This window comes from Rhagoletis pomonella, unplaced genomic scaffold (genome assembly GCF_013731165.1).
Source record: "Rhagoletis pomonella isolate Grant_MI unplaced genomic scaffold, Rhpom_1.0 Rhpom_scaffold_01665, whole genome shotgun sequence".
NCBI lineage: Eukaryota > Metazoa > Arthropoda > Insecta > Diptera > Tephritidae > Rhagoletis > Rhagoletis pomonella.
The window spans coordinates 1,170-13,227 of NW_023460219.1; the positions used below are offsets into that span (position 1 = coordinate 1,170).

At 38.7% G+C, this 12,058-nt stretch overlaps 2 protein-coding genes across 2 annotated transcripts; one reads left to right on the forward strand and one right to left on the reverse strand.

Annotated features, from left to right (window-relative positions):
• Positions 1–354: 354 nt before the first annotated feature.
• On the reverse strand, positions 355–7,239 carry LOC118752575 (protein HIRA homolog). The gene is given in 12 exon segments (XM_036487473.1): positions 355–1,103; positions 1,188–1,404; positions 1,516–1,880; positions 3,719–3,864; positions 3,927–4,059; positions 4,061–4,304; positions 4,363–4,524; positions 4,590–4,930; positions 4,932–4,946; positions 5,009–5,803; positions 6,658–6,923; positions 7,010–7,239. Coding segments are annotated over 12 exon segments (2,931 nt in total). The 5' UTR covers positions 7,047–7,239; the 3' UTR covers positions 355–893.
• A 1,858-nt stretch (positions 7,240–9,097) lies between these two features.
• On the forward strand, positions 9,098–11,085 carry LOC118752576. Its single transcript, XM_036487474.1, has 4 exons — positions 9,098–9,421; positions 9,491–9,661; positions 9,744–10,371; positions 10,434–11,085. Exons 1-4 carry the CDS (start codon positions 9,409–9,411, stop codon positions 10,912–10,914), a joined length of 1,293 nt encoding a protein of 430 aa, XP_036343367.1. The 5' UTR covers positions 9,098–9,408; the 3' UTR covers positions 10,915–11,085.
• Positions 11,086–12,058: the final 973 nt, after the last annotated feature.

Below are 12,058 nucleotides of genomic sequence, written 5' to 3' on the forward strand. Positions count from 1 at the left end.
TTCTGCGTTTTCTCTGTACTGAGATTAATAGCTATGCATAATACAAAGTACGATATGTATAGCCATGGTTACTAGACCAGCATCTATGTAGACACCAGTCCCCATACATAATGGGGCTAGGACTCATAAATTGTATAGCCATTCGTGACTGAAGGAGACACAATGGGAAATAACTAATTAAATTGTCCAGCACAACTTGCAGAAGAGTAATGAACGGCTAAGCAACCGCTACAACAACAGCAACAATGGAGTAATGAAAAATTTTCTCTCAATACAAAAATTAAAAAACTTGAAAGTTTAAGATGCTGCCGATCAGTTTTTTACATGCAATTGCGTAACAAATAATAATCAAAATGTAAAGCTATGTATATATTTCAAAGTAAAGGAAGCTATACATTTCAATCAGATCAGCTGTTTTTCTTGTAGAACATTTTTACCAGTAAGAATAAACAACTTTGGAAGTGTTCGCTTATATGAACGCCAAATCTGATACTTTTTGATAATTATCAGGTTTTTATTGTAGTTTTTGGAGATTCCTCTGCCAAATATAATTCTGGGTCGTTCCGGTTACGTAGGCCCGACTGTCGTGGGAACGAATTTTCAGGTTGTCGAACAGGCTACTTGTAACAGCATAAACACATAAACAATGCCCAAATGGGGAATAACTCTGTGGTGGCAGTCCTTAGGCAGATACACGTTCCACTACGTGTTTCTCCATGATTTGTTAAAGATTTCTAATACAACTCTGTGCTGAACTTGTTTTTAAATTTTTCAACAATAATTGCATGGTATTTAACCTGTTTACAGGCCGACTTTGGTCGTTTATCGCACTATAACGGTTGGCAGTCGTTTGTTTCTTTTTTCGTTAACAATTCGAAAATATACAATGCCTACTACATTACATCCCTTGATTTCGACAAATTTGCCTCGGTTTCCATATTCGTATTTGGAGGAGTCGTCATAACGACATCTGTGACAACACTTGAACCTGGTCTCATACAAAACTCGAACAGCTCGTGATATTCCATGTACAACCGCTGCCATTTTACATGCGGTTTAAGTGTATTCAGCACGTTCTCTAACAATTGATGCTTGGGCACTGCCTTTTGTTTTTAAGGATAAATATACATTCATATGTATGTATGTACACATTAGAATTGATATTGTTTTGAGAATTTACAAATTACCAGTATTTTGTGATCGAGTCCGCCATTACGTGGTGAAGAGCCCAGCAAATCATCCAGTAATATCCTCAAACGTTGTTCAGTCCCGCTAAGCGCCAGCTGATACGCGTACATGTTGTACCAGAAAATCAACTCTTCGGGTGAATTAATGGCTTCTGCTATCATAAGTTGATTTTCTATAAAATTCAGTTTGGCACTGGACTGCCAGTCCTGCATATTCCTATAACGAACAAACAACTTTAATAAATGGGAGGTATTAGCTGATCTGCTAAATACACAGAAAAAGAGAGCATTTCATTTATTCAGCAGATAAGAAATTCATATGACTTACATATCTACTGAAGTGTTCATGGCAGCAAAAGTATTGGTTGCAGCTTGTGTGGAAATCAATGGATATGAAAAATAGTTTTTCTCAAAATCTTTAGGAATCGTGGTTTGCAGACCATGACGTACTAGAGGATCCTTATTATTGAGTACAAGCCATGATTGCAGTTGCGGCGAATATGAATAAGCACTACCATTGGCATATAAAATCATCGGTATGCCGTCTTCTGTGATATTAAATTGTACAACCGTGCCTAGCTTTCCGCCAATATCATTACAAGTCGTTGATAAAAATATACGCCGCTCCTCAATGTGCCAGATGCGTAAAGTGCCGCAGTCGGTAACCACACCAACCAAGCGACCACTGGGACACTTAAATAAGAAAACGAAAAATGTATATTACAAGAATCAACTTAGATATGTATTAATGAGGTATGCACTGTGACATAAGATTTATACTCTCTGCCTTTGACAATGCTTCTGTTGAACCAAGACCCCAAAAATTCCAGGGGATCTTAAGGAAGTAAGTCATCATCGCAATCGACTAGAAAATTGACTGTCAAAAACTCTTCGAGAATTGTTTATGCTGTTACAACAACTACAAAGATGAAATGTTGTCTCTTTGGTCGATTCACAGAAGAGACGAGAGTTCGTTAAACCTAATGCTTAGATTGTGCAGGCAAACCCTCAGTCTACAGTGTCCTGTGCGATTACCTTTGACGATACCTAATTAAGATTGATGAGGAATGGCTCAGGCCATAATGAAGTTGTGGCTATCCTAGCTAGTTCGTACACTATCTCATTTCCCTCTTCACCTTTATGTGCTACTCTGAGAAACAATCATATACTTCTTTCTTCTCAAATACTATTGTCCGATAAGACGACTTCTAACACTAAATGTACAAGCCGTCTGGGTTTGTCAGGATAAGGTTAAGATTAGAGTCTATTGAATTAAATATGAATCCCCTTGAATATTTTTAGGCGCATACCAGTGTTGACAAAATGTTAATCTGATTAACGATTAAAAATAAACCATTAAAATGTTAATCACGATTAACGATTAAAATTAATTAATCGTAATCAACTGTACGATTAATGATTACATTTTTTAATTGTTAATTGTCGGTTGTGATTACGATTAATTAATTTTAATCGTTGATCCAATTAGGAAAATTAGAAAATCTTATTATGTTCCAGTTGGTCCGAATTTGAAACCAAACACCAGCTATAGTAGTTATTTTGTGTTTCACGTGAGGTTTTGGCTGGGTTGGTTTTGAACTCCATCTAAGAACACTATCCTTTCGTTAGGTGCAGTCCATTTTGAAAGAACTGCTCTCGAACTTCCCTCTAGTTGTTATGACTATGTCATTAGCATAGCATATATTCTTAGTGGCTTGGATGTAGCGGTTCTCGCTTCTCCATTAACTTTTTCATATGACTTATCGACGTGAGGGATTTTGTTAGCGTGTATTCTCTACTTTCAACCTCTGAAACCTATCCAACAACGTTTCTTTATCTTTGCCCCCAAGTGCTGCCGGCCAGCGACTTGAGGACATTGTTGCGGCTCTGTACTTTGTTGACAATTGCGGTTGTATGCGCCGAAAGGAGAGCAGACTGTCGAAGGTAACTCCGAGGATTTTTGGGTTATTCACCGGCGGTATTGTTAGGCCATCGACATGAAGACCCAATTGCAGTCTGACCTCCTTTGTGCAGGTGGTGAATAGGGTTGCCGAGGATTTCGCAGGGGATAAGGCAAGGCTCCTAGCAGTGAAGAAGCGAGAATGTTCGGCGAGATAACCGTTTACTTTGGAGCACAAGTCATCAATTCCATTCCCAGACGCCATGATCGAACAATCGTCAGCATAGGAGACAATAGTAACACCCTCTGGTGGTTGAGGAAGCTTTGAAATGTAATAATTAAATAGTAGTGGGGACATCCTGTGGTACCCTCTGTTTAATTTTACGTGGCTTACTAGTTTTGTCTCCGAAATAACCGAGTGACCACTGGACCGATAGCGGGTAAAAAGTCTTTAGCCAGCCATCAATCCGACAGAGGCGGCCTAATCTCTATGGGTTTTACTTCTAGTTTTTGGATGGAGAAATAGGGACTTTAAAGGCTAGAATCCAACTACAACCGAACCTACAAAGATGCATATTTATGATGCCCCTGGCGAAACGTTGCATTTGACGATTTCATGAAATTTACTTACGAAAGTGCACTGAACCGCAGCTGAACTTATACTTATAACGGGCATTTTGGCTCTGCCAGTATGCATATCCATCAAACGCAATGTACCATCCATACTGCACAGCATCACGTGCTTATGGCAAAAATTCAAATTAACAATTGGCGAACCTTAAAAAAGACAAACAAGATAAGAGTTTTCCGAATTTCTTAAAACTGCATCCAATACAAACCAACTAAAATTTCCCAAAGTTTTTCTATCTGAGCCGGCCTTTGTATATTGTAGCCGGTCACTTTTGCCAAAAACCCACTACCAGTACCTAAATATCCATTGTGAACATGAACTCTATGGTCTAGGGCAGTTTTTTTGGAATTCACATTTTGTGTTGCTATTAATAACCAATTTTGGACCAGTAGTAGAAGCTTGGTATGGCTTCACAGCTGTGGGTAAATGATCAGTTGCCAAGGTTGTTGCTCCGCTGAAGGGGGCGCTGGTAGATGACTTTGAAGTGACAATGAGCGGGAATGTCTTCACCGAACTATTTTCCGCTTTTTGGGGCTGTAATTTTGCAGCAGATGATGTAGTTTTTATAAGTCGGGCATCCAAGCATCTAGAAAGTGCGTTACATAGGCGAATGAGATGATTAATTCAAAATTGTTAATTCTCACATTTCTTGGGCCTCAGTTATCGTCGGTTTGGCAAATGTGCTCGTTCCTGGTGGATTCACTTCTGCAGATATGCTTGCTGTCGTTATTGCTGTTGATGTATTGGAATTCCATGCTGTTACAGCTGGAGAATTCGATACAAGGTGCGACGTGTTCGGAGACTCACTTCAATTTATATGATTTAGTCACAATTCAGTTATTATTAACAAAGAAATTTAGTGCGCTCTTACCTCACATCTTGATTAAGTGCTACAAAAACTGGAGTAATGCGTCGTTTTCCGTCAGCAGTTCTAGTTTCTGTTTGTTTCCTAACTGCATTAGTATTGCTTGGCCGCACTTCGCTTTCTGTTGAACACAAATTTGTAGAAGGCAATTCGGAATGTCCATTCGATATGGCAACCAACGCGGTTGGCTGAGTAACGTTGTAGTTTTGTTTACTAATATTTGCTGTTGGCAAGCTGGGAGGCATAGGCTTCTCTTGTGTCTCGCCCAGAAGTTCGGGATTTTCAATCAGTATGTCAGCTCCACCACTAGAACCGTTTTCAAGGGTTACACTTTTTCCGTATGTTTTTTTGAAACAACGAGTTCTAAAAATATATGAGTTATAAAGATTTGAACAAGTTATGAACAACTTTGATTTTCTGCAAACCTTTTCTTCATCTGAAACAGGAGTTCCAAGTTCGCTTTCAGAAAATTGCAAGCAAGCCACTGTTCCATCGCCACTACATGCCATCAAAATACATTTTGCTGGTCCCCAAGAAAGATCCAATATGCTATCACTGAATAGATCGTGTATAACGACTAATGGTCGATTTAATGCAGTCATCCAAACTGATAACGATCGATCTCTGGAGCCCATCGCCATACAACAATACTGAAGTTTTCTATCTGCGTTGGATGCCTGCCTTGTCAAGACTGTGTCGTGGAACCGAACGCATGTTACAGCTTTTCTGTGACCTACAAAGTCTTTGTCACATTTCCATCCCTCTCGTTCTATAATGCGTGCAGTAGGGCCTCCGCCGTTCATAGCATGTGCTGACACTAGGTACAGTCCATCCGGGGACCAAGATAACCGAAGTATATGAGTGGTGCCGCCGCAACCTTTAAAGGGCTCAGTAATAGTGCTGCTACAACTCCAATCACTGGTCTTCCACATTTTAACACTTCGGTCATCACTTTGAGATGCCAAAAACTTCCCCAGGGGATCCCACGCTACTCCTTTAACCAATCCAGTGTGGCCCCTCAAAGTTGTAACCATATTGGGAAAAGATTGTACATCCCAGATGATGATGGTATTATCAATACTACAACTGGCTAACCATCGTTCATTAGGAGACCAAGCCAGGTCAAGCACATCCCCTGAGTGCCCACGTAGAGTAGCCGTACATTTCCATGATTCGGCATTTTTTTGAAGACCTCCCGTACCGAAAACTCCACTTGGCCCCTAAATTTTTTAATTTTTAATTAGGGACGAAAAATAATCATTATTTTATAAATTTGAACTAAACAAATCAACAAGTCGTAAAGCAGTTTTAATTTTCCTACTGCAAGTTACAATTATTATTTTTTCGATTTCAATAAAGATTAACGATAATCTGCCTTATCCTGAGTTTCGCCCGAAAAAAAATCACCCGAAAATTTGTATTCCGGCCATAGTAAATACATGACTTTCATTTTACCCGAACCGGTTTACTTTTCCCCTTTTGATCTCCATGATTTACTATGGGCGGATTTAAAATTTTCGGGTGAGCGAAAAAAATAAAAATCATAAAATAATCATTACACTGTAGGTAAATTTTTAAGTTTTGAAATATCACAGCCAAACGACCAAACACGTAAGCTTAATTTTGGCCCCTAGATTACGATGCCGTTTTTAGAAAATCCGTACCATGTCAAAATTTTGAGATATTTAGGAGGGAAGTTTTAGAGCTCTTACGGTGAAATGTTCGGCGCTTATAACACTGTGTTCAGGGTTTGAACTGTTTTTCTAAGCAAAAGTTTTGAAAGCTGATCTTACTTAATCAAGACCTTCTTAGTTCAATGGCGCCCTCGTTTACCGAAGGAAACTTAGGATAAGGCTGAATGATTATTCAAAAACCTCAAAACCTATACCACAGTACATTTAAGGTACCTAAAATTTTGTACCTACTGCATACAACGATATAAATCAAAAATTTAATTATGAACTTTTAATTATGGACTTTTACTTAGTTACGGCGTTTTGTATTACAGCGGCGATGTGAGATAGGACGTTTTTAAATTAAGGTAACGATATGTAAGCTTTCAATATTATTGTACCTTTGACATTCTCCAAATCATAACCAATTTATCATCCGACCCCGAAGCTAACATTTGACCATTAGGTGACCAACGAACGCAATTTACACATGCCAAATGGTTGTCCAATTGGCATAGCATCTTTGGTACGTTCTCATCCTGTTCTACTTTTTCCGATAGTACTGGTAATAAATTCCATATCACGACACGCCCGGAATCCAAGCCCTGACCGCCAGTGGCAAATTTAAGACATTCCTGGTGCACATCCACGGAGAATATTGGCTTATCTTTAGCAGTGATTAAAAAAAAAATATTTATATAATTTTTTCATTCAGATTTATTCTCAAACGACCAGCAGTACAAAAGATCATACCGTCATGATGCACCCAGCTAGGTTTCAAAAGTTTCATTAAACCAGATAGGTTTTTCTTGGGAGCGAAACTTTTTTATTTTTTGCTAATTTGAAAAGTTTTACTTAATGTAAGAGCACGTATTTTTTTGATAAATTTTCGTCTTGTTTGTGTCTTGTCTTTTATTGCAAATTTCGATTACCTTTCCACTTGCATTCTGTTTCTTTTTGCGTTTTGCGCCTTTTTCATTATTGTCGGTTTTCTTTTATCACTTTCAAGCGTTCTTTTTGTTTACTTTTTCCATTTCATCAGTTTTCTTGCGAACAGTGTGACCAGAATGACCCATGCTATTTACCATGATCCAACTACACAAGATCTGACAACATGAAGCAAAAGAAAAAAGTAATTTTCTGGCTGACGTAGCGGTTTGATCACAACGTAAGCGGTTTGAAAATAAAAAGTTTTGACTTTTGTTTGTCTCTCAAGAGGCTTGTCACCAGTGTTGCCATTGAGAATTTTCAGAAAGTCGCAGAAACGAGGTCATTGACGAAAAAAGGGCCAATGTATAATTTTTGCTTTTCTTTACTTCTTCTTCTTACTTGGCGCTTTATTGACGCCAAGTGAAGCCAAGTCCTTCTCCACCTTCTTCCATCGCAGTGGGGGCCTCCCTCTTCCTCTGCTACCACCAGCGGGCTCCGAGTTGAATTCTTTCAGAGCTGGAGCGTCGGTGTCGATTCGAACGACATGACCAAGCCAGCGGGGCCGCTGTATTTTAATTCGCCATCGTCTGCGGTACTCGCCGTCGCCAACGCGTAAAAGCCCAGAAATCTTCCGCAAAATCTTTCTCTCGAACACTCATGCTTCTGCGGCATATACCAGCAGGGGCATGATGAGTGACTTATAGAGCGTGGTTTTCGTACGTCGAGAGCGGACTTTACCCTGAGTTGCCTACTCACTCCAAAGTAACACTTCTTGGCAAGAGTGATTCTGCGTTGGATTTCCATGCTGACAGTATTATCGGTGTTAATGCTGGTTCCCAAGTAAACGAAATTCTCTACTTTCTCGAAATTGTAACTGTCAACAGTGACGTGGGTGCCAAGGCGCGAATTTGCTCACTGTTTGTTTGGTGACGGGAGATACTTCGTCTTGTCCTCGTTTACCACCAGACCCATTCGCTTTGCTTCCTTATCCAACTTGGAAAAGGCAGAACAGACTTTGCGGTTTTCGATCATCGGCATCGATGCCGATGATATCGATGTCATCGGCATAAGCCAGCACGCTCTTATAGTAAATTGTTCCTGAGCGGTTCAGTTCTGCAGCTCTTATTACCTTCTCCAACATTAGATTAAAGAAGTCACGTGAAAGGGAGTCGCCCTGTCTGAAACCCCGTTTAGTAGCTTTACTCTTTACTAGTAAAAGAATAAATCTGTTGAATTTAAAAAGAAAAAAGCGGGACAAGCTTTGCACAAAACAGGGTTGGAAACATACACATAAATCTAGTTGCTGCAAGGAGAAGAGTGGCATTTCCCTTCAAGGTTTTAAGTGATGCATTTTTTCGCATTTACTGGACGAAAATTTTTTCAACAGCATGGTTCTGTTAACATTTCCTAAAAAATCTTTGAAGAGGGGTAAGAGTCGCTCACAATTTTGGAAAAGAGTCCACAAATCAAAATTTTCAAAAAGTCGGGTCAAAGGGTATTGGCGCTTAAAAAGCGTCAAATTGCCCCTTTAGTCGCACAACGGATTTTTACCAATATCGGCGTTATTATTTAACTTTTAGCAATAGCTGGTACATCAAAACATAGAGATTCAGATTATAGAATTTAATATGCCTTTTTTCAAGCTCACATGCGAATGCTTTGCAACGACAAGTTTTGACAGATGTGTGAGAACGTCACATAAGAATATAAATGGAATTATTTGCCTTTGCGAACGTTCATGTTTCCGCTCGCATTGAACTGTATAGCAAGCTTATCAGAGCACAAACGGCTTGAAACAAAAAGTTTTTCGCTTGGTTTGTAAAGCCCTTTGTGTAGTGTATTTCGCCCTTAAAAAAAACCTCCAACCTTCTTGTGTTGTCAAAATGCACTGCTTTAGCTACTGCACTGCTTTATTACCGTCAATACCATACGCGCATTTGACAAATAAGTGGAAAATGCTCCAGGAATTTTGGCCATTGCTGAAAATTTTTTATTTGGGATAAAAGTTGGTTCTATTTTTAGCCAAATATAGCAAGTAAAGGTAAATTGTTAAGGGCGATTGTTATTTTACTGTTGTTTGAATGAAAACGAACGGAAGTTGTGTGGTAACCAACTCGCAACAAAGTCAGCGAGTACCGAGTGGCTACATTGCACTGGCGAGGAGAATTTAAAACCGAGAAACGAAACTATTTAAACAAAAACCGGATCCACTCTTTTGCAAAATGCAAACCATGAGTAAGTCCAATATATCCACCCAAGACTAAGCTTCCATCATATCTGCTATCAATAATTTTAACTGTGTAGAGCGCGAGCGTAAACGCTATCAAAAGGATACCGCACCAGCAGATGATATAATAACTTTAATACACTTGGTCCGCCAAAATCCCGCACTATACAACTACAAGTTACAACCAAATCAAAGACGGCGGATTGATGTATTAAACGGTTGGGCAGACATTGCGGCACAGATCGGAAGTAAGTGGTAGTTAACAGTAATCCAACCATTGTAAAAGTTGTCAATCGTTCCACAGAATGCTGTATAAATTTTATTTTTTAGACAAATATACCGTAGAGGAATGCCGGCGCAAGTGGAAAAACTTAAGAGATACCTACCACCAATACCGGCTGCGCAAGCCCAAACTTGGCGACGGATTATCCAAATGGCGGTATGCGAAAGAATTAGAATTCCTTTCCACCGTATATCAGCCAAAATTAAAATCCCAACGTCACCAAAATTACATGATGGATACACAGCGCTCCGATTTGCACGATCTTGGGGGTGGTGTCTCAACACGCTTAAAGGAAGATCACATCGAGGGCAGCATTGTGCATCATTCGAATTCGGGCATTACTTTGGTGAACGATGATGAGACATTTATACTCACCACATATGAGGAGAGCGTTGCTGATGATGTTACCACTATCGACCATGGCGGACACGAAGATCCAAGCATATCTTCTCATATGGAATTGACGCATGATGATGATGATGATGTCGAAGATGTGCAGGAAATCGTTAAGAACGAACATGGCTCTTCACTAGACGACGCAAATGGTACTGAGGTCCACTATGAAGAAGTGTGCATGTATGAAGAGGCTGGTAACGGGCCCAGTGTCGATTGTGAAACTATAATTGGGACAGGCGGAGTAGTGCGCAGCTCTTCGACAGATTCGAAAAATTTTACGTACGGAAATTATTTCGTATTTTGTTGAATTTAATGTAAAAAAAGTATCTCTTTTTTAACAGTTCTCATCATCACCATCACACTCACTCAACAGCCGATTCGTTCACCTACTCAATGAATGACTTTTGCATCGAGTCTATTCCGCACTTACCAAGTACAAGTGGTGGAGGAGGTGAAAGCGGCGGCGGTAGCAGTAATAGTAGTGTAATTGGTGGAACCAAGTTGAAGAATTTGGCAACATCGGCAATTGTTACAACCCCTGTGGTTGTGAGCAGTAGCTCTACCAATCCGAATATTGCACAGCAGCAAACAGCAACTTCATCCATATTGCAATTGCAGTCACCTACTTCTATGACCTATAATGGACAGTCGCGGGAAGAGTTGGACTTGTTTTTTGCATTCCTAAAGCAAAAAATGCAACGTTTTTCAAAGGAAGAAATAACGCTAATGCAGGTGGAGTTTCTTAATTGTGTTCAAAAGCATGAAGCTGAACGCAAATACAACGGAGGTGGGGGAGGAGATTCATCAATACTACATCAGTAAGCGAAAATTTAATAAATTTAATGTTTAACAATTTGAAATTTTTATTGAAAATCGAAACATGTACTGTGTAGTTAAGAATTGTATGTAAATGTTGTGTGTATCTAATGCGCATCATAATGCTTCTGAATACTATTAAAATCAAATAATGAGCTCTTTATCAATTATTATTAATACATGTGGTATGTATGTTGTAAAATATAATGAAATATGAATTCTACTGCTTTAATAGTGCAAATAATACATACAACAAAATAGTGCTGGAAAGAAAGGTTTTTTGAGGCATCAATTATATATATACCGTACATATGCCATTTTTAACTGATATAATTTTGTTATTTAACCCGAAACCGCGATAAATCAGTTATTTTGTTAAAACGGTTGTATGGTGATGATAGCGTTTAAACGATGCCGTATCTATAGGTCACATTTTTAAAGTCCATTATAATTATCAATTTTCAAGGCATCTAATTCTCCATTATTTGTAAGATAATTTAGATTTTTTTTAATATTTCATTTCATTTTGATTACTTAGGATTACGATTACTGTAATTGTAATCCCGAAAATTTTCAGCATTACGATTACTTTATTTGTAATTGTAACATGCTTGAGTGCGAATACTTTAATTGTAATCCTTAAAATTTAACGATTACGACTACAGTAGTCGGAATCGTACTTTTTTTGATTACGATTATAGTAATCGTAATCCTAAAAATTTTAAGATTACAATTACCGTAATTGTTATCTTGAAAATTAGGATTACGATTACAGTGGTCGTAATCGTTAAATTTTTAGGATTACAATTAAGTTATAGCAACCATGCAATTCATGATTACGATTACAGTAATCGAGAAATTAGTTATGCTTAGAGCAAATATTGGTTTTAAGTTATGAACTCGCACATTTGTTTGAAATTGTTGTAATTTTCTGCACAGACTCGTGGTCCCAGTATTTCCAATAAAGTTTGATTTTGATTAACGGTCCACCTTGATGTTGTCACCCAAAGGGCAGGGACCTACAGTTTTACGCCGACCCGAAAGGTGATTGCATTTTTAAGACAAGCTGTTTTTCATGACAGAAATACACTCGGAGGTTTGCCATTGCCTGCCAAGAGGCGACCGCTTTTAGAAAAAAACGTTTTAGGTT